This window comes from Thamnophis elegans, chromosome 2 (genome assembly GCF_009769535.1).
Source record: "Thamnophis elegans isolate rThaEle1 chromosome 2, rThaEle1.pri, whole genome shotgun sequence".
NCBI classification, from domain to species: Eukaryota; Metazoa; Chordata; class Lepidosauria; order Squamata; family Colubridae; genus Thamnophis; species Thamnophis elegans.
In genome coordinates, this window is record NC_045542.1 from 135,316,379 (window position 1) to 135,342,534 (window position 26,156).

A 26,156-nucleotide genomic window follows, 5' to 3' on the forward strand; every position below is an offset into this window, starting at 1 on the left:
GAGAGAAGCTATGAATGAATTTAATTTGTAGATGTAATGGTCCATTTACAGGCTGCATGGATGCATATGTGTGGTGCCTTTGAATAGTAACACAATAAGTTTAATACCCCAAATATATGTTTTATAAATCTAAGCATGGTTGAGATAAGTAAACCCAAGGAAACCCATGATTTAATCAGTAGTCCACATGTAGTTCAGATCTCAGTACACGATTGCTTAGTGTTTTGTATTGCCATGAAGATTTTAAATGGCTGTCATCACTTTTAGGTTGGAATATATACTTCATAGCAGTCCTCGTTGCCTAACTCCCTTCCAGTTGTTGGGATTGCTTCCTCCAAGAATTAGTAGCAATTTTTCCTAAAATATCTGAATAACTTCATGTTGCAAAAGGCTGTTTTTCTTCCAAACCAAGGGCTAGGCAGAAAAAAGTGTTCTTGACTGTTGTAGCTCTTGTTTTTGACTATTTGATCCAACACATTCTTACCATGTGTTTTTAAATGATAAAATCTGTACTATTTGGCTACTACCTCTAGGCTGAAAGGTGTTAACAATTGAAATTTTCTTCTGTTAATGTATGGCTGAGATATTTAATTCCTTATATATCCCTTAAGTTGAAGAGCTGCATTACCTAGAGTTACCTATGCTAGGTGACAGAGTCTAAGTAACTGGCTTTTCCAATATTGTTTTCAGTTGCTTAGTCTGAGAAGTGCTTTTAGTGTTTTCAGAAACGTTTTTAAAAAACATCTTCTATATAATTTTCTTTAAGTTGAGAATCTGGTAGCAGTTAGCATTAACCATGTACTTTATTCTAGGGGCCATAGAGTGCCAAGCAAGGAATATGTTTATAGACCTTCTCAGTCATCCAGGTCATAGTTGTCCCAAAGGTGCTTTTTCAAAAGCCAACTGGACTTTGTTTTTCCTTTAAGGCATTTCGCTTCTCATCCAAGAAGCTTCTTCAGTTCTCCATAACTGAAGAAGCTTCTTAGATGAAAAGCGAAACGTTTTCAAGGAAAGCAAAGTTCAGTTGCCTTTTTTTTTTGGGGGGGGGGGAGGGAACAGCTTTGGGAGAAGCAAGGAATATACTGTATTTTTCAGAGTATAAGACACACCTTTTTCCCTCAAAAAAAGAGACTGAAAATCTGGGTGCGTCTTATACACTGAATACAGCAATTTTTTTGCTCAATTTTGCCCTCCCCAGCTCCCAGGAGCACTCTATAAGCCTCCTAAAGGCTATGCATGTTTTTACAGGCTGTTTTTTGCTCATTATTCCCCTCCCTCCCCGGAGCACTACAAGCCTCCTAAAAGCTATTCATGTCCTTTGGGGGGGCGGGGGCGTTTTCATGAAAAACGGGCCATTTTTGGAAGGTCTGTAGAGTGGAAAAACTTTTTTTTTTTAATTTGCCTCTTCAAAATCTTGGTGCATCTTAAACTCTGAAAAATACGGTATGGGCTGGGTTTCTGTTATTTCCTGTTCCTGGAACCACTCAAAACATTTTCAGTGGAGTTTTGTTCACGGGAATTCATCTGTTTCATAACATTCCAAGTGGGACAGTTTTATGCTTGAAACAAAAACAGTTTTCATTTCCTACAGAATACAGTTTAAGCCCAACAACAACTGGCCAGTTTGCAATCAAAACCTGTAGCAAGATTGTGTAGATGGGTTTTCAATTAGAAAAATGATTGCTTAATTACATTCAGTGGTTAGAAAAAATGGAAATAGCATTCCATTTTCTGATGTGGAGTCCAATTAAAAATTACCAATTTCATGTTTCCTGCTGACAGAAGGAGATTTGGTCTGGGAAGTACATTTCCTATTAAAGAGAAGTTTGACAGCCTTTCTTGATTGGTTCATTTTCACTTCTTGAAGATAAAAAAAACCCCTTTTTCAGAGGGGGAATCTTGGGAAAGTAATGTTGAGACTGGCAGGGGAAGGCTGAGGAAATACCCATATATAGGGCTCATTTTAGCTGGTTTTAAGGTAACCTCACTCCATTCAGATATTCCAAGAATGCTGGGGAAACATAATAGTACAGCTAAAATAAGCTATTCCAGGGCTCCTATTCCTTCAAAAGAGTAGTTCTGCTATCAAATCAGTTAGCTTCACCCAAATGGGTTTATTCTGTTGCTTTGATTTATATTGTATGATTTTGTATTTGTAAGAAAAAGTAGCAGAGATGAAATTGCTAATAGAACTTCTTAGAGGATATGTTTTATAAATGAAGGCCTTGCTGCCTTTTTTGAAATAGAAAGAATGGGATATCTGTGGTCAACCACTTCAGATTTTTAAGGGGCAATGGTATACAAAATAGCAATAGTACTTAGAATTACATACTGCTTCACAGTGCTTTACAGCCCTCTCTTAAGAGGTTTGCAGAGTCATATTGCATATTGGCCCCAACAATCTGGGTCCTCATTTTACCAACCTCGGAAGGATGGAAGTGAACCTTGAGCCGGTCAGGATCGAATTCCAGGCTGTGGACAGAATTAATCTGCAATACTGCATTCTAATTACTGAGCCACCACAGCTCCTGGTAATAAAGTAACATTAAAAAAGCAATATTAAATCTGACACCAGAAGGAAGGCATTCCTTGTTTGAGAAAAGACACTATTGGACTAGTTCAGAAAGGCAGAAACAACTTGGGAGAGACATTCCCTTAAGATTGATAACCAAACAATACCTCAGGTAGTCAAGCCTTTAGCCATTTAAAACTAACATCTTGAACTATGCCCAATACATTTTTTTTTTACAGTTATAAGATGCTTGCAGGATCCTATGCCAATTGATAATCTAGCTGCAGTTTATTCAATTATTTGAAGCTTTGGGATATTCTTTAAGAATAGCCCCTTGTAGAATGCATTGAAGTAGCTAAACTATTATGCATCTAAGGCACAGGTGTCAAACTCGTGTTGTCAAAGCATTGTCATGTGATGTATCGGGAGTTTTTTCCCCTTTGCTAAACCGGGCTGGGCGGAGCCAGCACGTGACACATCCGGCCTTTGGGCTGTGAGTTTGACACCTCTAATCTAAGGCATAAGCAATCAATCTGACTGGTTTAAGGATGATTGTGATTGAAAACACAATTGGAAACATTTTTGACCATTGCTGTCACCTGGAGATTAAAGGATATCTGGAGAACTAGGAGCATTTCCAGATTGTGAACCTGCTTTTTTATTCCTTACTAGAAAAAAGTAAAGCATTAACGCAGCTCTTACTAGAAAAAGTTGAATTCCAGTCTCAGAATCTGATTTTCTGCACACCAGCAATCCCACCGTATTGATTTAGTTCCAGTTTGTTCACCCTCTTAAAGTTCACCATCAAAGGGAGTGACTGATTCCTTGGATAGATGACACAGAACTATATATCGGCATCAACAAGAATACTGAACTAACTAGCAAATAGTAGTCTCTTGGCAATACTATCTAGATTGGGCCAGAACTGTAGTGTCCCCAAAGGCCCAGTTTTGCAGATGGTCCTGAAGGAAAACCTAATCAGTAGTTTCAAAAGTTGTTAAAAAAAAAACTAGACAGACTCTTCAACTTTGGATTTTTAATGTTTTTAATTCATCATCTTGACCGGCTACCATTGTAGCGACAAGTGGACTTCAGTGCGTTGCAGCTTTCAATGGTGCTTTGAGTTGGTATCTGCTGCTCCCATAAAAGTATGGTTTGGGCACCTGGGGCACAGTTGAAGAAACACAAAGGGAGATATGAAAAAGCTGGTTCTCACAGGTTGGCAAGCAGCCAGTCCAGCAGTCCACACGGAGGTGTATTTCCCAATGCTGGGTGTGTATGTTGTTGCACAAAGTACCTCTTCACTTCTTGGAGAATGTCACCCACTGTGTATGCTTTGTTGCCTGCTCTCTCAGCTAGCTCCGGTAGCTTTGACAGTTCATTGTCATTTTCATTTATGAATGTCAGGCTGGGGACATTGAGATGGGATGCAGCCATCCACTGAAGAATAGCTTGGAGCTCTCTATTTATTGTGCTATCATCAGCGTGCTGGTTGTCCACTATTACTTCTGAGTTTGTTAATTGTTCTCCATTAGCTGGTAAAGCTGATATTTGCCCTTCACAGTAGGAGTCACCGGAACCATTTTTTTGGACTGTTAAGTCATCAGTCGCTGCATCAGAACTATTCTCTTTATCTGGGTTTAAGGATAGCTTTATTATTGATACTGATAACTGATCGATGGGTTGGCTCTCTGTTTCCTTCATATTGTCACAGGTAGCTGGAAGACTTTCTTTCTGTTCTGTTTCAACCTTGCCAGTTTGGGATGAATTATCAGGAACAGGAATGGGATCTGGATCTTTGGCGCTATGAGGCATTCTGCCCAGCAACTTCACGTCACAACGTTAACCAGTACCGTAATGAAAATCCTCTTCAGTTGAGCAGCTTGGATGACTTAGCCGGACTTGGTTTTGTCTGGTCTCTCAGGTGTTCATGCTCTTAATACTGGCTTGATAGCAATTTCCCTTTTAAGAGCACAAGTTTATGTGTCAGTAGTGACATCATAAAGAATAGTTATGATTTCCTAACCAATCATATGTTGGCAATGCTGTATTTAAATATTAAACCTGCCTAATTCCAGCAGCTTCAGGGAAGACGGACTAGTGCCTTAAAAAAATGTTTTCAAGTCAAGATTGACTTCTTGTGTGTTACATAAACACATTCATGCAGTCTTGGCATAATACAGAAATGTTGGCCGTTGCTTTCTTCCAGGACTTTTTTTCAACTTCCTAGTCTAACTTAGAATCAGGAACTTTCCAGATAACTCCTTTAATGCTAATCAAGATAAGTTTTGCTCACTGTATGCCGAATTGTGTAAGCTGGCCAGAATCATTTGGAGCGGGCAGCATTCAATTAAATCAATTAAATAAGCTAAAATTATTGAATTCATAAAATAGAATGAATGAAATGAATAAAACTCTAGAAATATCACTTTTTCTACATGTCTCTCAATTACTACAGTATTCTGCTAGATATCCAGAAGTAGTAGCCCCTTTTTAAGGAAAAGCACAAAAACTCCTTTATCTGTACAATTATAAGGTCAAAATATCAGTTTAGATGACAGGAAATTATAAGCGACAAAGCAACTGCAGAAATGTCAACCTAATATTCAACACAATTGCTGAAAAAATATCATTATCACCCTATTTTCCCAAAAATAAGACCTCCCCTGATAATAAGCCCAATTGGGCTTTTGAACGCATGGGCTAAAATAAGCCCGATTGGGCTTGTTGAAGCAGTGCAACACAACAGCCATGAAGTGACAACGCTCACGAGCAGCCATCCGGCAAACTCCCTTTGCAGCCAAGCACAGCACCATTCACTGACCTAGGGGTATCGCCAAGCTGTGTGAGCCCCTGTTTGCCGTCACCCGGATCCCTTGGCTTTGCGCCTTCCAAATGCCAGTAAATGGCGCTCTGCATGGCTGGAGAGGGGGTTGCATGAGTGGCTGTTCTGCTCTCATTCACCCGCCTCCCAGCCTCATGATACATGGCCCAGCTCTCATTATGGAGCCAGGGCACCTCTGCCGCTGCTGCCACCCCGGCCTGTGGCTTTTTCCACAGCTTCCAATCTGAGTCTTTTGGCAGTGGCCGCTCTGGGCGCACGCTCTATGGTTGTGGACCAGCTGCCTGCAGAGCTGCTTGGCAACCCCCCTCTTCAGCTGCGCACAGCGCTGCTCACCATCCTAGCTGTATCCCGAAGGCGCCAAGCAACACGATCATTTTTGCCTTCCCCAGGTTCCCGCGGCTTGGCACCTTTGGGATACTGCTAGGTTGGTGAGCAGTGCTCTGCCTGGCCAGAGATGGGGGTTGTCTAGGGGGCTTATATGCGGGGGGGGGTATATTTTTGCCCACCAGAAAAATGTGGCATGACTTATGAGGACATGTCGTATTTTCAAGGAAACATAGTAGTGGACAACCAATTAAATATGAGCCAGCAGTGTGCAGCAGCTGCCAAAAAACCCAACACAGTTCTAGGCTGCATAAACAGAGGGATAGAATCAAGATCACGTGAAGTGTTAATACCACTTTATAATGCCTTGGTAAAGTCACACTTGGAATACTGCATTCAGTTTTGGCCGCCACGATGTAGAAAAGATGTGGGGACTCTAGAAAGAGTGCAGAGAAGAGCAACAAAGATGATTAGGGGACTGGAGACTAAAACATATGAAGAACGGTTGCAGGAACTGGGTATGTCTAGTTTAATAGAAAGAAGGACTAGTGGAGACATGAAAGCGGTGTTCCAATATCTCAGGGGTTGCCACAAAGAAGGGGGAGTCAAACTATTCTCCAAGGCACCTGAGGGTAGAAAAAGAAACTAATCAAGGAGAGAAGCAACTTAGAACTGAGAACTTTCCTGACAGTTAGAACAATTAATCAGTGGAACAACTTACCTCCAGAAGTTGTGAATGCCCCAACACTGGAAGTCTTTAAGAAGATGTTGGATAGCCAATTTGTCTGGAATGGTATAGGGTTTCCTGCTTAGGCAGGGGGTTGGATTAGAAGACCTCCAAGGTCCCTAACAACTCTGCTATTGTAAGCCCTCCCTTGAAAGTAACCCCTCCCTGAAAATATTGCAACACAGCAGCAGCCATGAGGTAACCATGCTCGCCACCTCCTGCACCTCAAATGTAATAAGACCTCCCCGAAAATAAGGCCAACCGCTTATTTTGGGGGTTAAAAGAAAATAAGACCCTGTCTTATTTTGGGGGGAATACGGTATTATTATTACCCAGATCTTTTTTTAAATATTTAAAATCAGTGTATGGTATAAATGTAAAAGCAACTCATAAATATTGAGATATGATAGAAACATTGCATCGCCAACATCAACATATTTTGTAATCTTGTATAAGTATCAGTGGTGATAAGTTGAGGCCAAATTGTTGTTACAAAGTCAAAAAAGTTACGAGAGTTGCCAGGTCTCCTTCATTGGAATGCCACAGTTGAGGAAAGTGTCTTACCTTCATTCAATGGATCATTCTCAATAGTGGAATGAGAGGATTGCTTTGGCCTATCTTCATAATGCGTTGACAATGTTCATAAGGATCTCTTATCAAAGTAAGAGATGTGTGTCTTAATGATCTTTCTCTTTGGTTTGTAATAACCCCAAGAGTCTAATCTTACTTTAACATCAATTTAGGACTAAGCGTCACAAAGAGAATTCCTCTGTAATGTGCTCATAGTCTGGGTGAATTTCAAAGGGAAATAGCTGTTTGAATTACAACAAAGGTGTTCTTTGTCACTTGACGTATTGAGATGAGAATCCATTTCCATAGTTGCTCCAGATTGCTTTAGGCAAAAAGGTTTCATATCTAAGTAGTGGTTTTGCTTTCCTTGGCCAATATTTAAGTTTTAGATTCTCCCTGCCATCCCCCTCTAACACACATGCGCGCCCGCGCTCGCACACACACACACACACAGAGAAAGAGAGAGAGGGAGAGAGAGAGAGAGGAGCTAGCTGCAGGTGTTCTGACTTTATCCCAATATTCTCACTGATAATCTTCAGTTTTCCAAAAGCTGCTGTTTTCACCCTCTCATCTAAAGGGGGGGGTGGGGCACAAAATTCACAATTTGGAAAAAAAATGGATACAAAGCATTTGGGCCTTTGAAAAATAGCCCCATTCCTATAGATATATTTTATATTAGAAGGATCCTGTGGGGGGAAAACCAGCTTCAGCATACAGTTTGTGGAAAGAATTGTGTGTGCTCATGATGGAGAAACTGTAGTCTTCCCTCAAAATACAGAGCTTTAGAGAAATTTGTGTATTCTTTGGAAAGGAGGTAAGTTCAAGGAGAGATTATATGTAGCTATTTCAGAAAGATATCTGATGGATTAGTCTGCTTGCCCATGCCTTCTGAAGTCTTGCATACCTCTCCAATTGAGATTTTATTATTATTATTATTATAAATCTGCTTTGTAAATTAGTGTGTTCTGTTTCTGAGCTTCTTGAACACATTTTAGAAGTTGATTTTGCCCGATTGCTTGCAGGATACTGAAAAGAAATAAACTTGTGGTGCTCAAAGTTATATATTTTTTCAGCTAATGGGACTATTTTGCTCAGAGATGCAGAAATCTTTTCTTGTTATAAGTCTACATGATCAGAGAGGTGTAAAAATAAAATAAAGATGGACCACTCCCTTCCTGTAATATCTCATGGTTTCTCTGACAACAGTCACTGACAAGCACTTTCAACAGTGTAGACAGCAGGCCACCTTTTACACTTTTTATCTTGTATGTCTTGAAAGTGTTAACAGAAGTCTAAAGTGATCATGGAAGTATTAACAAAGTGGAAAATACAGGGGTAAATCTTTACCAGCTCCATTCTCCCTAGGAGGTAGTCTGATGTGTGTTAATGTTCCTTTGTGCTTAGTCAACTAGACAAGTTGTGACTGATTGAGACTACAAAATAATCTTTCTAAAGAAGGATTCCCATTCCTTTAAATGATAAACAAAATACTGTTCCCTTTGATTATCATACTCAAGATAAGAGAATTTATTTACTTTCCTTCCTTTGTGATATTTAAAATCTTGTTTTATTTAACAATTTGTATGACCGCCCAACTTGTAAAAAGTTATTCTGGGTAGCTATTGTAGGATTTTAAAAAAACATGATAAGCAGTTAATGAAAAAATGTATGATTATGCAATGTAAAATAGCATAAAGGCCAAAATCATAACATATTCAAAAATTGTAATAAATTTTTGTTTTAAATTTCAATTTTTGACTTTGGTTTTGATTTTTTTTTTTAGTTTATTTTCCAATTTTATTTAAGAAAACATTTGTAATTTTCTTTCATCTTGGGACATAGATTGATTGTGACATTGATTAATTCAAATCACCTAACCATCCTTGATTCTTAAAGAAAGACTAGAAGTCATGAGGCTCTTGTATAGCGCTTCAGCTTTACTTCAGGTTTACTAACACTTCAGAGGTCTAACTGAAGCCAATAGGTTTGAACTGAGAGCTTCAAGCATATCTGTCTGTCATTACTATAATTTTCTCTATCCTGTTCAGTATTAACATCACACTCTGGATTGGCTTCTTCCCTTTCTGTTCCAGTCCCGATTTAGAATCTATATAAATTTATGTTCATCTGATTATGTAAAAAGAACTTTTGCCCACTGCAGTCTGGGGAAGAAGGGCTGTACGCCATTAAAACAAGAGCTGTGAACTTTCAGAACAAATGACGTTTTCTGACTTTCAGATAGTCCTATAATTTATGACGAAGAAATCATAACAAATGCATGAAAGTTATCACAGGCTTTTCTTGTGGTCTTAGAAGCAGTACTTTTTATAGGAATCAATAGGGATAGGGACGACTGTCCTTAGTCCCCTGCGAACCAATAGTTAAAAAAAAAAAAAGCTTCCAAGGATCGCACAGCTCAGCTGTGAGCCATGTGATTGTCAGAAGCTTTCTCCCCGCTTTTTGAAGCATTTTTTCCTGCCAGTTTGGGCGAACCAGTAGGGGAAAAATGCTTTTAAAAGCAGGGAAGGAGGGGTGCTGCAAAAGAAAGAGAGAGGGAGGGTGGGAGGAAAGAAAGACAGGGAGGAAGGACCACAAACCTGGCACTAGATGCAGCTTCAGAGGATATCTTGAAAGAGCACAGCAATCCAGGGCTAGAAGGTCATCTAATCAAACCCCCTGCTCCAGCGGGACATTTTTAAAGCAAGTTTCTGTCTTTTTACCCCACCCCAATCATAGCCACGCCCACCCAGTCACATGACACCCCCAAATCACGCCCACAGAACTGGTAGGAAATTTTTTTAGATTTCATCACTGATTTATATCCATGCAGGTATCCAAATACATGTCTTATGTATGTTTGAATTCTGAATTATGACAGTAAGGGTGCTTTATTTCTTGCTAAATATGGGGCGGGGGGAGAAACCTTGAAATGCGAAGACTCACTTTATTTAGTTTTTGTTTTCAGACCAGTACCTCCTTCCATCTTTTTACGTAAAATCTAGCTTGTATAAAGAAATGGTAATTGAGCAGTGAAGACTCTTGATTAAAAGCCCTGTAGGTTAAAAGTTGCTTATGCAAAGATTGTTTGCCTGTGAGAGTCTGTCTTTTAGAGGACACACCCTGATTTCAGCTCAAAAACCTTACAAACAATCAGGAAGTTTCATACTCCCTTGTGATGGAAAGAGATGGATTTTAGGCTGCAGTCCTAAGCTCACTTATTAAGGAATCCAGTAGAATACAGGTGATAAAGGCTTTGGGTAAAAATGCCAAGGATTATGCTGGAAGTGTTCACAATTGTGTCGCAAGTGTTTACAATTTGAGTGGGAAATTCTGATGGGTTTGGAAAACCAGATCTGAGCCAAAGCCCTGGTTACTTTGTGTTTTCACCTTTTTCATCCCAGTGTACCACATTCTTATGGCTGAAATTTTATATATTCTGAGTGAGGGCTGGGCTCAGTGGTGTGACATGGCCTTTCCATGTGGAATTTCTCCACAGTTTCTAAGTATTCCTGGGAAAGATGTGTGCCTCACAGTTGCTGTCTCAAAAACCTGAAAAGTTGCTTTCTTGAGAGGTGGCCCTGTGGTCTGATGTGGAACAAGGCATCTTCATGTGCCAGACATCTTCATGTGTCAGACACATGAAGAGAGTGGCAGGCAGGGTTGGCAGCTTTTAAATCTGCTTCTCTTAATAGAAGTTAGATCTGTATCAGTTTTCAGGAGGCTGCCCTTTTGATCCCCATCAATTGACAACCATGCTAGCAGCATCCTTCTAAAAAACTTTCAGGATAGTCATTGGGAGGAATACTCTTGTTGGGTCTTTCCCATCATAATGGAAGAAGTGAATATACCTGATCTTTCTTTTGCATTATTCTGAGAATCTTCAGCTTTTTTATTTGAAACAGGCAGACAGTAGCTATCTACTAATTCAATTACAGTTTTGGTTTGTTTAAATCGGTTGAGATCTATTTGCTGATATATGAATATAAATAGTCTCACCACTGAAGCAGGGGAGGTAAATGTTACTCTTGTGGGATTTATTTTGTTGTCCTCATGATAAATTTATATAATGTCAGGGAACAGGTAAAAGGTGGTGAAACAGATTGTCTCCAGGTTGGCAAAGGAGTGCAACAAAGCTTTATATTCTTCACTTATTTATTCAGCCTACATGCTGAATAAATATTAAGGGAAGTTGCACTGGAAAAAGATGGGTATGGCTTTAAATTTGAGGAAGAAGCATCAAAAACTTGCACTTTGCTGATGACACTACCTTGGTAGCTGACAGTGCAAAGGATCTGCAAACCCTAATAATAAAAGTTGAGCAGCTCAGTGAAAAAGTGGAATTAAACTTAAAGAAGGCCAAATTAATGACAACAGGCAAAACAGCCTTAGAATTCGCAATAAAGATATTGAAGTGGTAGATAATGTCCACTTTTTAGGATCAGCCATAAACACTAAAGAAATAAGCATAGACAAAATACACTGTAGGCTTCTGGACAAAGAATGGTGAACTAAGGATGCCTTCACAAAATCTGAGCCAACAACAATGGCGATGAATGAAGAGCCAATGAGTAGATCCTCTTTTTGGAACCTCTCCGGACAAAATGGTTAAGAATATAATCATCCAGGTTAAGGATAGGGTATCATGCACAAAATCTACCCATGTGGTTGCTAATAGTTGACAATGTGTTTTTTTTTTAGTAGACTTTTCACCAATTTTCAAATGATTCTCTGCCCAGTTCTTGTTTTAGTAAGAACTGAATAGAACTCAAAGACATTCTGTACCAAAAGTCTTTTTCACATTTATTTCTTTGTATTTTTCACATTCCACTTAACAGTAGCTTTCATCTAAGGATGAAGACAAGTTGAAACTTAATGGCTAAATTATATGTTCATTTTGTCTATGCCTTTGTCAGATTTTGCTCCATCCCAATCTCGGGTAAGGTTTAGGAAAGCCCTACTAAAGTTATCACCACTTGAAAACCAACCAATTGGAGCTCAGTAAGTGTACCTGTCACTTTCTCTTGCTCACCTGGCTGATAAATGGCAGCACTTGTCTGATTTCATCTGAACTTAGAAGCTAAACAGTGCTTGACCTGGTGAGAACTTGTATAGGAAACCAATAGAAAAATCCATGATTGTAGACTAGAATGGAAAGTTGAAAAAGCGTTCTTAAGGAAAGCAGCAGCAGATTACTTTAATACTGCAACTTGGAAAACTCCATGGGCATGTTAGCAAAGTCAGCAAAAATCAATGTTCAGTTGAAAAAAGGTATTGTTTAGTTTATTTTGACATGGCACTTAAAGTGTCACAAGAGGTAGACTTGGTTCCTACTCCCTGCTTTGAATATTATATTGCCTGATAAAGAATTTTTAAGCATGCAGAAACAGTTGTGATGTTCAGCTGGCTGTTAAAAAGCAAGTTGTTCCAGATTTCTGGATTCCCCCCCCCCCACTTTATAGCTAGTGTTGCTACTTGTGGTTTTCAAAAGCAGCATTGTTAATATTTTATTTTGCACTCTCTGTGTGTAATGTATATAGTATGTGTTTATTGTATGCATGCATATATATACTGCCTGTGCCTGTCTTCCATCCATCCATCCTTGCACCAAGTTATCCATTTTCTGTCTCCAAATTAGTTTTAAATTTTATACTGCCATTAAAGCAAAATACAACAATTACTTTGGTTAAGCTGAGATTAATTGGAAGGAGTTCAACTGATTTAGTTCAGATATATTTAGTCTATTAATGTTGCATTTTGATCTCAAAGCATAACATTGTAGTTTAGGCTGTTTTTTCCCCCTTTTATTTGTTGGAATTTTTGAAATGGACGGAACATTTTGCTGAATTTTCCTAGGCAGGAATAGTTCTCTTTCAGAACAGATTTCATCCCCCCCCCCCTCTTTTGCAGTATACCCCCACCCCCAATTATAGCGACTTATCTCTCCATAGATCTTTAGAGATTTCTTTCAGTGAAGTTCTATCTTTTCATGATGATTTGTAACAAGAGCGAAACAGCTATCTTTTGCTAAAACCTATGGTTGAAAATAAACGTTTCAATGTCAACAGCTACCTTATACCTGTTTGGTTTTTTAAGATTTGCAAAGGGGTCATTCAATCTCCTGTCAATAATGAAGTTGCGTCTAACAAAAAGAGAAGAGAGGATCATCAGTGACTGAGCGCTTTGATAGAAGAGAACATCTCATCGTCTCTGCTATTCTGTTATAAAGAGATAAAACGTCATTATTGAGGCTGGATTTTAGTTTTTGGCAAACTAGATGGACTATTTGCAATGGAGCATTTTAAATTGGCCAGAAATTGTGATTTTTAGAATTTAGTTCTTTCAATCTTACATGGGAAAAGACCCGAATACAACAAGACCAGCATGCATATATACATGTACCTGTACGTACATACATACATACATACATACATACATACATACATACATACATACATACAATTTTCTGTTAACCGCTTTGCTCTCCTTTCTTTTGCAGACCATAAATCCAAGATATAAATAATAACCATTTCAAACAAGCAGTGCAGCTGAATCAGAATCATTTATACTGATGCATTAGATTTGTAATGGTCTATTTTTCAAATGAAAATTAGTCACATCTCTTCTGGGAAGGTTTTTTGTCAGGGCTGTAAATTAAAGATTAATGATGATTTAACCAGACTTAAAATTGTCCCATAGAAGGATGGACAGAGTTAGATGGGGATTTTTTTTTTGAGCACCAAGGGATTCTGCACTCTGCTCCTTCCATTAGGATGGTGATTTCTTTTTTTAAAAAATGAGGGTTTCAAGCAGCTGTTAAAACATCATATTGGTCAGATGATGGCTGGGGAAAATGACTGGGATAAGCACAGATGCCTGCCTAGAGGGTTGGAACATCAACTCTGGAAAAACACATGGATTGCCAGCCAGTCAGAAAGATACCTGAGGCTTCCTGTGTATATGTCTTGTGGAGGGGGTGAAGGTGATGTAAGCCCTGAGTGAGGTAATCAGTCAGCATCTGTGCCCACACATTAAATAAACAGGAGCTTTGTAATAGACCTGAGTGAGATTGACCCAGCTAGAAATAGTACTTGTTTACTTTTGTCAAAGTCAAGAGTGGAAATACTGTAGTGCAAAGGTAACTGGGTGCCAAATCACTTTTATGCAGTTATCAACAAGCAGGTGGATACATTTCTTAATTATAAGATTTGGAGAGTAGAATTTTCTTAGGGATGCTATTTTGTTCTTTGTGCCTTCCAGAGGGCAAGCTAAATAATGGTCAGTTGTCTGGCTGAATTGTGCTTCCAATCACCATAAACTCGATTAAAGCGAGCCTTAATTGGATTTGTGTCAGTTAATCAAAGTGCACCTTATAAGAGCAGAGAGTGTAACAATTGTAGAGGTCTATCTGAGGAACATGCTATATAAATAAATAGAAATTGGTTTTGTTCTGTACTCTTGTCATTGCTAGAGGACAATTTTTGTTCTTTTTAATTCAAGGGCCAACTGCGTAGAAAGCCTCAGATTCCAGGTGCTAACCCTAAAAGAATATCACAATTCATCCATTGAAAAACAGTGTTATATAGTTTTATTTTATATATATTGTGCAATTTGCGTCTTTTGGGGATAGGAACAGTCAGTACCGACAAGCCACAAAATACATCCAAGAAATGCCAGTTATTCAATTTAGCTCATTTTTTATCTATACTAGGGGTGTCAAACTGGCGGCCTGCGGGCCAGATGCGTCATGCTCAGGCCACACCCACCCTAGCTCCGCAAATGGGGAAAAACGTCACGTGACGGCAACATTTGACACCTGTGAGCTATATTGTGCTTTAACTTTCATAAGAAATGTCAAAACGTTTAATATTTCAGCTGGACATTCTGTTGGAGATCTAAGAGTAACAGGAATATAATTACTCATCCTGCCAAACCCATAAATTAGCCAGAGAATGGAAAGAGAAGTTGTGCAGCAAAAAGTATACTTGAAATAAAATAAAAAATTGGGGGTTGTATGTTTGTCTAGGAACATGCACACATGGAAGAATGAAGAGCAGCTTCTGAATTCCAGCTCAGAATGTAGTTGGGACTCCATTGTTGATCCATGATCTTAAGGCAGGGGTTTTCAAACTAGATGCTTTGGGCTGGAAGCCACAGAGAAATCTGGTGTATGAGGGGGACAATATAATATATTTAATTATTGGAATGATCACCTCAAGAAACATCCAATACGCTACGGTGGCACAGTGGTTAGTGTGCAGTACTGCAGGCTACTTCTTCTGACTGCCGGCTGACTGCAATTTGGCAGTTTCAAATCTCACCAAGCTCAAGGTTAATTCAGCCTTCCATCCTTCTGAGGTAGATAAAATGAGGACCCAGAATAGGCTGACTCTGTAAACTGCTTAGAGAGGGCTGTGGAGCACTTTGAAGCAGTATATAAGTAAGTGCTATTGCTATTGCTAATATCTAATCTTTATCAAAATTTCTTGTGATCACCTGCCTCCAATTCCTCTCATTAACAGTGGATATAGTTAGCAGGTTCTGAGAGCTACTTGGTGCAAACTGAAGGCCCGAAATGAAGCGCAACTCACAGTTTGTTTTGGTTGCTTATTAAATTTGTTCGCTGCCCATCTCACCATAAAGTGAGTTTAAGAAATACGTCCAGTGAAATTCCTCTGGAGTCATTCAGCCTTGTGAAACTTTGCATAAAGTTTATGAAGTTTTAATATAAAAGGAAATGGAAGTACACAGCATTCTTGGCTATTACTATTTTTCAATCATCTTGTTCCTGTTAGTGCTTACCACATTTCTTATTACTGACTCCACACGTTCATTTCTGTGGAGTCTCAAGTATCTCAGCTTAGCGGAACCATTGTTTTTCTTATTCAAGAAAGTTGATTGGTCAGGAATCACAAGAAGGTTGTGTGGTTATATAAATACAAACAAATAATGTTTGTATAATGGCTCTAGTTTACCTATTTTGAAAGGAGTAACTTTTTACTTCCAGAAATTACAAAATCTCATGTGCCAATTTAAAAGAGTAACATCTTTATTGTTTTCTTTCTCTTTCTTTCTTTTTTTCTTTCTTTCTTTTTTTCTTTCTTTCTTTCTTTCTTTCTCTTTCTCTCTCTCTCTCTCTCTCTCTCTCTCTCTCTCTCTCTCTCCCCCCCCTCTTTCTTTCTTTCAATTCTGCTATACTATCGGTGATACTTTTGATCTGGAAAAAGTGATCGTGTTATTCCCTTAACTCTTGTTACTCCTAGGTAATACTTTAGTTGTTTCGGAACTGTTCACTCTTTAAAAAGTATATATTCTATCTACCTTCATCTTCTACCATGAGTGATATCCTATATAAACAGGTCAGAATCCTTGGATTTGTTTTCTCTTGGTCATATACATGAGAAACAGTAGGTTTTTATTCCTATAAAATGCAAGAGTGATACTAAAATTCTGCCTCAGAGTATCATCTCTGTTTCTTTTCCAAAAGCCATTCCCTCTACTCTTTCCTATAGTATATGCTGTTATTTCTACTTTGTAGTTTGTCTTGTTGAATCTTCCTTCCTTCCTTCCTCTATCTATCTATCCATCTATCCATCCACCCATCCATCTATTATATTTTTACAAATAACTCAAGTTAGCAAACATAATCTTCCTCCTCCTATTTTTTCCACCATGACAACCCTTTGAGGTGGGTTGAGCTAAGAGAGCATGACCGGACCAAAGTCACCCAGCATACTCGGCTAGTGCTACTCACTGAATTTAGCAACAGCTTTCAGATTGCTTTAATCATCTGCAGACTAGTGTTACTTTTTCCTTAGAGTTGGATTGTTTTATACCTCACTCCTTAACTGTGGTGATTAGTAGTTGTATGTCTGTGCAGCCGGTCTTCATTCCAGGGGAATAAAACATCCATAAATTCCTGCAGATAGGAAATCCAAGGAGGGGAATTGGCTCTCTTCTCTCCTTTGTCTTTTCAAGCAAACCTATTGTCTTACTCCAGGGCCAGTGCTGCTACTAATTAAGATGTTGGTGCATACAGTTTATGTTGAATTTCATAGTGGCTGACCCAAGATATCAGGAGTACATGTTCTGCTCTTGGTACGCATTTGAGCCATACCTGAACAGCTTTGGCAATAGCTTTGAGAATCTACCAGATGTTCCCTTTGGACCTTGTGATTCAGTGGCCTCTGAAAAAAGTATATCCTGCTTTTATGGATAGTCATTCCTGCTTGATGAACATATTGCAACCAGCCTTTGCAATTTCCTTGGGAAATATAGGATAGCAAAGATATGAATAAAAACAAAGGATGTGATTCAAAGGATGGGCTATCCCTTGTTTTGCTGGAAGTCATTTGTGGAGTGATACAATGTAATACATATTCATTACCATGACCCATTATTACAACTCACAGAAAACATGCATAGCGTAGTCTGCATTTTTCTTCATTTTAAGACAAATTATGGCAAAAGTAAGGTTTTTTTAATCCTTGACTTGTTATGACCAATTTTGTTCTTCGCTTGAAATGTCTGAATCGCTCAAGGCTTACCATTGGCCATTACAATTCCATCTGGCCTATTTGAATGGAATTGGAGTTTGAAGCAAACGAATAGATAGCTTTCCTGGCTTTTTAGCCCTCGGTCTGGCAGTTCCAGGTATAAATCCTGAGATCTTTGCTAAAATGCAAGCATTAACCTATCACATGTATCATATTTCTGTGTATTTGAAATGGTTTGCATGGAAAATATGTGTATTTCCTATAAATCATTCCAAAGAGTTATGCTAGTACCCTCTTTCTCTCGCTATCAGTTAATTATGTTAGGAAATTTAGGTTCCCCATTGTAGATTTTATTCATTTATTTATTTAATTCATGTAGTCACTGGCCAACGGCAACTGATTCTCAATATAATACAGCATAAAAACTCAAAACAGAACAAGATGGGATCCAGCCATTCTGGACAGCCATAGACAAAGAGACATCCAACGAAGGGCTGAACTCATATCAACTCAAGGCCTGGAAGGACAACCAAATCTTCAACGCAAAGAGTCAGTTCAGTCTAGTGTAGGGGTGCCAAACTTGCATCATCACAGTGGCACCACGTGATGTATTGTGACTCCCCCCCTTTGCTAAACCGGGTATGGGTGTGGCCAGCGTGTGACACATCTGGCTGCGAGTTTGACAGCCCAGGTCTAGTGAGCTAGGAGACGGTGAGTTATAGTCCCACTTTAGGCATGAAAACCAGCTGGGTGACTTTGGGCCAATCACACTCTCTCAGCCTAGTCCGCCTGACATTGTTACATTTGAAATAGGAGGAGGGTTCATCACCTTATTTATAAAAACAATAAAGGTGGGTTTTAAATAAAATAAAGAAAATTAGTGTACAGAATATCAACAGGGTTGGGCTATATGGGTTTCAGGGAGGATCTTATTCCAGAAGGCAGGCACCACAATAGAGAAAGCATGCTTTCTGGATTCTTATAGATGGCACTGTGTAATCCAAAGGACCTTCATTGTGTCAATTTTGTTGGCACATGCTGGCCAGGCAGAAGCTATGGGGATGGGTAATTTCTCAAATAAACTGACCCTATGCCAGGTAACGCTTTATAGTTAATAGCCTTATATCACATCAGAAGCAAACTGGCAAGCAATACAACTTCTGGATCAGAGCTGTCTTGTAAACATGGCATGACCTTCTCTGTCTACAGTTCTACATCACTACATTGTGGATTAGTTGAAGTTTCTGATTGCTATGTTGGCCCTGTGTACGGCACACTGCAATAGAAAAGTCTTGGGGTGAATAGGTCAGGAATAATTGATTGAAAGACCTTCCAAACTAGGAGGAGGCACAGATTTTCTTGTCCCTCTCCCGTCCCCCATCACACACACACACACACACACACACACACACACACACAACCACCCCATTGGGAAGAATCTTTCTACTTCTCATTCCACTGGCAAAATCTTATATTGGATCAAAGATCATTCTATCATTAGAGTAAAACCAGTTGATTCGTGTTCATAAAATTTGGTCAGCAAGTAGCTATTCACTCTGGTGACAAGCAATCTGTACTTTGGGGCAACAAATTGCAGATTTTTTGATCAATAATAAGATTATTTATATTTATAAGAATTCTCACCTGCCTCTTGGACAAAAGACGGAAGCATCTGCACCTCCATGTATTATTGTCCTAAAGTTCTTAGTGTTTTGACAATTGAATCCTGCATATGTTCAGTATATAACATGCATGTACCATCGTGCTGTGATATGTGAGCAAGAATGTGTATTTTGTGTGTCAAAGTTTTTATTGAAGAACTGTGAAAGGCAATAATGAACAAAAATTTTAAAGTGCAGAAGGGCTCTTGGCTCACTATGAGGTTGTGGATCAGATTTCTACTGTTTCGCTGTTCATTAAGAAATGTGTGAAAGTGAGAGTGTTGTGTTTTGTTGACTTAACAAAAACTAATGACAAAGTGAACAGGTGTAAAATTAAAGTTTTATTGTGGATTGCTGTTCAGAGTGATAGAAATAAAGCAGCATGAGGATTGCTGAGTACAAAGAAATGGGTAGTGAATAATGCAAATTGGTGAAGTATAATATCCTATTGCTTGTGTGATGAACATATAGAAAATATGAACATAAGAATATTTGTGGTGATATGTTTCTTGGGACATGAATGTGTATAAAATGTTGGTTGAAAATTCAATTGATAAATGAAGAATTAGGAGTCTGAAAATTATTGCATCAGAATTAAAATAATGTTTTGCTGAATTCTCTGGTTATTTGAAGCTTGATTTTCTCGCTTGCAGAAGCTGGAATTTTGCTCTATTAAAACTTAACTTTTTTTTTAAAAGCACTGACTATTTCTGTAAGACGATACTAGATGAAGGCCAACTGTGTGGTTTCATCTTGCTTTCCCATTCTTCAGAAATAATCTCCATTATGGAGGTGCCTAATCATCTCTATGCTCAGGTTAGTCTTCCTCCTCCCAGGTAATGTTACTTGCTGAAAGACTTTCCAATAAATATTCACACAGATATTTAGCACAGCCTACTCATCAGGATTAAGGTATAATCTTACCTTCTAAAGCATACTTCGGTATTCCTAGGAAAGCCAGGATTGTTTGAAGTAGCACCACCTGTTTTACTCTGTCATTTCTCACGTCATCCACACTGCAGTCTAACATCAGCACCTTACCTCTTGATTTAAGTCCTGCCTCTGTATAAATTGCCAATGTTAATGCGATTCATAGAAAGGTTCTTTAGTTCTGGAAACAAACCAAATTCAGTTTCTTAGGCAACTTAAGCTTGACTGAAGAAACTTCAGCCATAGGTCCTCTCAGTAAGATCAAGGATGAAACTCCTTGTCTCATTAGTTATTTAATGCTCCACTCTCTCTTTTGATTTATTTGGAGAAGAAAATGCTGGATTTAGTTCTACTTTGCATAGAGGAAAGAAGTAAGCATCCAGGTATACATTCCCATTTCCCCTTTGAAAAAGGGGAAGGGGGGATGACAAGAAAATATTGGAGGATCCATTCACTGGGACCAGAGGTTTAGTCTTCTGAGCTTTTGGACTCGTGCTGGAGCCAATCCTCAGGGAACTTCTCTCTAGCAAAATGTGTGCTCTCTCTAGAACAGGGGTGTCAAACTCAAGGCCCGGGGACCGGATCAGGTCTGTGCGGTGCTTAGATCTGGTCCATTTGGCCTCCCTGGAAACAGAGCTCATTTTCGCGGACAGAGGGTTGCAGGAGGCCATTGCAGCTATCTGCGGCCCTCCTGAGCTCTGTTTTTGCTGATAGAGGGTGCAGGAGCCTGTATCAGTCGAAAAAAGGAGCTTGGGAGCCTGTTTTCACTGGATGAGTGCTCGGGACTCCACAGGCGCCCCTGACACGAGTGATATTGAGCTGGCCATGCCCCCTCCAAGGTAAAACACAACCCTGATGCGCCCCTCAAAGAAATCAACTTTGACACCTTTGCTCTAGAAGTTCCCCGAGGATGGGCTCCAGCATGAGTCTGAAAGCTCAGAAGACTAAACCTCTGGTTCTAGTGACCGACAGATTGTATCCTGAAACATTGTCCTGTGACACATATATTCGCCTTCATTCATGAGAAAATATTGGCTTCTCTGGCAAACTGGGAGACTTAATTGTACTCCCAAAGGATATCCACCTGTAGTTTAGCCTTCCCACTCCGTGTTGCCCAATCAAGGTCTCACCTTTTTATTCAGTAATACAGTACAATAATAAACTGCATAATTGATTTTGCTTAATCTGTAATCTCAGCTAAGGCAGCCTGTGACTGCAATCTTAAATCAATTTAAACATTCCTCAAAAATACAAATATTACACAGATTTTTATTCTGTGTATAGTTATTTCTGTCTTAAGCTTTCTTATATAGTGCAGTAACTGACTGGCAGGGACTCTTGGCTAGGTGCATATATGGTGCTAAGTCATAATGGGCATTGGCTTTGTCAGAATGTGATGTGTGAATCTAGCCATAATAGATCAGACACAGTTTATGGATAAGCACCAAATGTGGACTCAGCCACTCATTGTTTACTCAATAAATGATGGTTAAATAAACAATAGCATAGTCAGTAGATCATAGTCTTAAACTTATGGCTTCAAAGTCGTCTTTGTTTCCTCTGGATAAATTCCTCAGTATTCTGTTATCTACGTTGATTTCTGTTGTTCTAATAACAAGTTTTATCTTTCCTTTCTAAATTCTGCTGTACTCCCTTACTCCATCCGATGCAAAGTGCCAGATCAGTTACAAAGACCTGTGTATTGCTGTATGGATGTACTATTATATTTTAACCCAGAAGGGCAAAAAGTGAATTTATGTCTGACTTTTTCTCCATTTCTGTGTGGCAGGAATCGCAACCGAATCCACGGCATTGAAGCCAGCCAGCTGGAGCCCTATGCTTCCCTGGAAACGTTAGACCTCAGCTCAAATAACATCACAGAAATCCGAAGTGACTGTTTCCCGGTGGGACTTCCCATAAAGGATCTGTAAGCTTTCTTCCTTTCTTTTTAAAATGTTTTATGGAAAAGCACTCATTTATACAAGAAATACTGACTTTCAGGTTACTTTGATTTTTTAAAAAAGGGTTACAGATTATAGAAAGCATGGGTTAAAATTCAAATTAATGCTGTTCATGTACGGCGGGGTGTCAAACATGCATCATCATGGAATCCTCATGTGACGTATCGTGACTTTCCCCCCTCCCTTCACTAAACCGGGTGTGGGCGTGGCCACCATGTGACACATCTGGCCTGAGGGCCGCAGGTTTGACACCCCTTATCTACATCATCTCCAGCTTCCAGTTCTTTCATTGGTCCTGTTATGTTATGGAAGGAATGGAACAGAAATACTTGGTTTTTGCTCTCTCTCGTCCTGTTCTCCCTCTTCCTATTGAGCTGATATGGAAAGTTGAGTTTTCTTGTGGCCTGTTACAGTGGCTAATATGAGAGGTGTGCGGAATGAAAGTACAAGGAACACTAAGGTCAATATTCTGTCACATATACCTACTACAAATAGCTAATAGGCAAAATTCTTCCATCAGATTTTTAAATAAAAATGTCTTTCTTAAAATGCTCATACTGCAACAGTTCATGAGGCTATAACATGTCTGTTTTGATGAACACGGTTTTTAAAATGAAGAGTCAGATTCTCCGATTTCTGATGCAACAATATGTCAGAATTAAACTCCATTAACCAGTGGGGGATGTACAGTGGAACTTCCTGTACTGCCTTTCTTTACATTCAAAATGGTTTGAGGCAAAATAGGGGAGCCAAAATGCACACCAATAAAAAAAGAATAGCTTTGCCCTTTTTAAGCAACGTCATCCCCATATCAGCTATTTTCAACTATACAGCAGTTGAATGGTAATAAATGAAAATGAAAAGAGAGAGAGATTCAGAGAATAAAAACATAGATGAAAATTTTAGGTTCGAAACCAGCAGCACTTAATCTTTTGGACACCAGGGACCATTCCGTGGAGAGGTCCATGTTTTCTCACGGACCAGAGGGGGCGTAGTTTTGCATGCTGCCTGCATCCCATGGAGGGGGTTCCACTTGTTTGTGCGGCCCAGTTTCTGGCATGTTGCAGCCCGGTGCCAGTCCATGGGCTGGGTGTTGTGGACCCCTGCTTTAAACTACACACACACCCAAATTGGGTGTGGCTGATATGCTGATGGGCTTATTTGCAAATATATATTACAATACTTTTTTTAAGGGACCCATATATACTTTTGTAGAACCCATCGATAGATAAGACAATCTTAAAATACCATAAAAACGTGTCACTCGCAGATAAGCCAGTTATAAAAATCAAAACATTTGAATATTTTGAGAGTCTGGGGACATAAATGATTAGTAGATCACTAGATTAATTGCAATTAACAATCCCAACTCTTTTAATTTAGGAGTGTCGTTTTTATAAAACTCGTGACTTACAGTATGCCTTTGGCTTTTCCACTTGAAGTAGTATTTTACATTGTTGGTGCTCATCCCATTTCATCCATTACTCTGAGGTCAGATCTGTTTGATAGATTTTGGGATTCTAGTTAGATAGAAAATGAATTTATTATCTCAGTAGAATTGTTCTTTTACATCCCTGTGAATGAAGAAGCTGTCATTCCCATTTTAAGGATGGCTAGTGTAACTGAAATTAATTCCTTCACAAGACATTATTTCATCTAAATGGAATACAGTTGTCCTAGTTTCAGTATGCTTTATTGTACTTAGTTGTTGTTCAGTCACTAAGTTGTGTCTGACTCTTAGTGACCCTATGGCCCACAGCACACCAAACCCCTGTGTCTGCCACTGTCTCCTGGAATTTGCAAAACTTCATCTTCATTGCATCAAAGATATTATCTAACCATCTCGTCCTCTGGCCTTCAATCTTTCCCAACATCAGGGTCTTTTCCAATGATCATTACATGTACAGTGTATATTTGTTCTGCTTTTGGTTTGGCTTTGATTCCTGTATGAACATTCTCATCTGAATTACTACTTCAGAATTCTAAGGACAAAAAATAATAATAATATAAAATGCTTTTATTCTAATTCAGCAAAAGGCATTGAGTGTAGGGAAGGAAGCTCTGGCAGACTAGAGGTGCTTCCGCATCAGAGGAATCTTTTAATCATCACCTGCCTATAAATTGTGCAAAATGGCTTGATTGTTGTTTGACATTAGGTTTCTGAAAACAGCATGTCTGATGTCACCACCTGCTCAGATAAAGAGGGACTAATCAAGACCTCCAACACAACATTTTGAATGTTCTTTTATGAATCATTACAGCTACCTGGGGAGCAACAGAATCAGCGTCCTGGAGACCAAGGCTTTTAACAGCTTGTCACGATCCCTGCTGACGCTTCGCCTGAATAAAAACAGAATTGTCCAACTTCCCGTCAAAGCATTCAAACTGCCCCATCTAACACAACTGTGAGTAGAAATGGGCTGTTTAATTGTAACTTGCCAAGCTTTAGCTCCCTGAGGACACTTTGCCATATACAATCCTTCAGCTTGAATGTATGAAATGTTGATTAAAGCAGTGGTCCCCAACCTTTTTATCGCCGCGGACCAGTCAGCCTTTGATAATTTTACCGTGGCCCGCTGAGCGCGCGCAGGGGTGGGGGGGCATTGTTTTAAATCCACCTTCCCAATTCAACACCTGAATCATATCCCACCTTCCATTTTGTATGTAGATTTTAAGGAATAAACAGCTGAATTAATCAAGGTCAAAGATAAAAAGAACAAGGGCAAAATTAAATAAGCCAGAGGATAGCAATGTAAAAAGAATACAGTATTAAGGAGAGAAAGGAGAAGAAAAAACCTCGCTTCTGCTGAGGTCAGGGAAATGTTTGATACTGATCTGGCTGGGTAAGAGTCCAAGAGTCCATATCGCCAATAACTACGCGTGGGGGGAAAGGAAATGTGTTTTGTGAGGAAGAGAAAGAGCGCGCTTCACCGATGCCCGATGGCGAAATTTTGGAAGAGAGGCAAGAGACTTCAGGCACCGAGCCCCCACCCCTGGCTGCGGCAACTGGAGCGGGCGGGAGGCAGGGAAGGGGTGGGCAAGACCGCCGCTTTTCCACCGTGCGCTGCAATAGCGGCAGCGGCGGCCTGAATCTGGCGACTGCCCCTCACCACCTCAGGCGGCGCTCATACCCTCCCCTTTCCTGCGCTACTGTTAAGACTCCTCTCAGCCCCCCACCCACGCCTGCGGAGGGCGCACGCACGCCAAAATCGCGCACCCCCCATCTCCCCTCAAAAGACCCCCCCCGCCCTCGGCTGCCCGACGTTCTCTCTCTCTCTCTCTCTCTCTCTACCTCTCCCGCCGTTCCTTCTCACAAGCCAAGGCCGGGCGGGGAAGCGCCGTCTCCGTCCCGGGCGCGCCGCCCCTCCCTGGGCAACTCAGAGACGACTGAGCCGAGGAGGACAGCGAGAAAAAGAAGAGAGCGGCCAGCAACGACCGCCGGGGAAGCCGCCAGGGCCTCCAAGGGGTCCGCTTCCAGCGCATGGTCCGCCCCCTCCTCGCCTCGCTTCCAGGCGAGCCGACTGAGACGAGAAAGGAGAAAGAGGCGGAGGCGTTCACTGAGGGGACGGCTGACTCGGGGAGGGGGCGGAGGTGGTGTAGTAGCGGGGGATTCTTCCTCCTCGCCTCACTTCCTCCTGTGCTTCCGCGCAGCTCCCCCCCTCCGGTGACGGCGCTGCATGAGTGAAGAGTCGGCCGTTGCATGGCCCCCGGCCGCTGCGCGGCCCGGTGCCAGGTACTCCACGGCCCGGCACCGGGCCGCGGACCGGGGGTTGGGGACCACTGGATTAAAGCATAGTCTTTTGTGACATGAATGTAATAAAAATTGGATATGGCCCCACCCTGGATTGACTATTCAGTTTTACATTCTTAATAGGACCAAAAGGAAGGAAGGAAGGAAGGAAGGAAAATATTTGAGTATTTGTTAACTAGAATGTATATGATAAATTTTCTTATGTCAGTTGGTGTGTGTGTGTGTGTGTGTGTGTGTGTGTGTGTGTGTGCATATATTTTTTTAAAAAGGAATCTGACTTTCTCTTTCTGGGTTTTATTTTGATTTTGTGGGCACACAATGAAAGAAAAGCAAGATTGAGAGGGCTTTCTTAAACTCCGTTTTCACATACGGAGTTCAAACT

General features: G+C 40.1%; 1 protein-coding gene across 1 annotated transcript in view; it reads left to right on the forward strand.

The window, feature by feature from the left end:
* Positions 1-26,156, forward strand: part of LRIG1 (leucine rich repeats and immunoglobulin like domains 1) — an 86,324-nt gene that overhangs the window by 16,291 nt on the left and 43,877 nt on the right. Inside the window, exons 4-5 of the mRNA XM_032239114.1 lie at positions 21,852-21,989; positions 24,285-24,428. Coding sequence (XP_032095005.1) covers positions 21,852-21,989; positions 24,285-24,428 — 282 coding nt within the window. The remainder of the gene's footprint in view (positions 1-21,851; positions 21,990-24,284; positions 24,429-26,156) is intronic.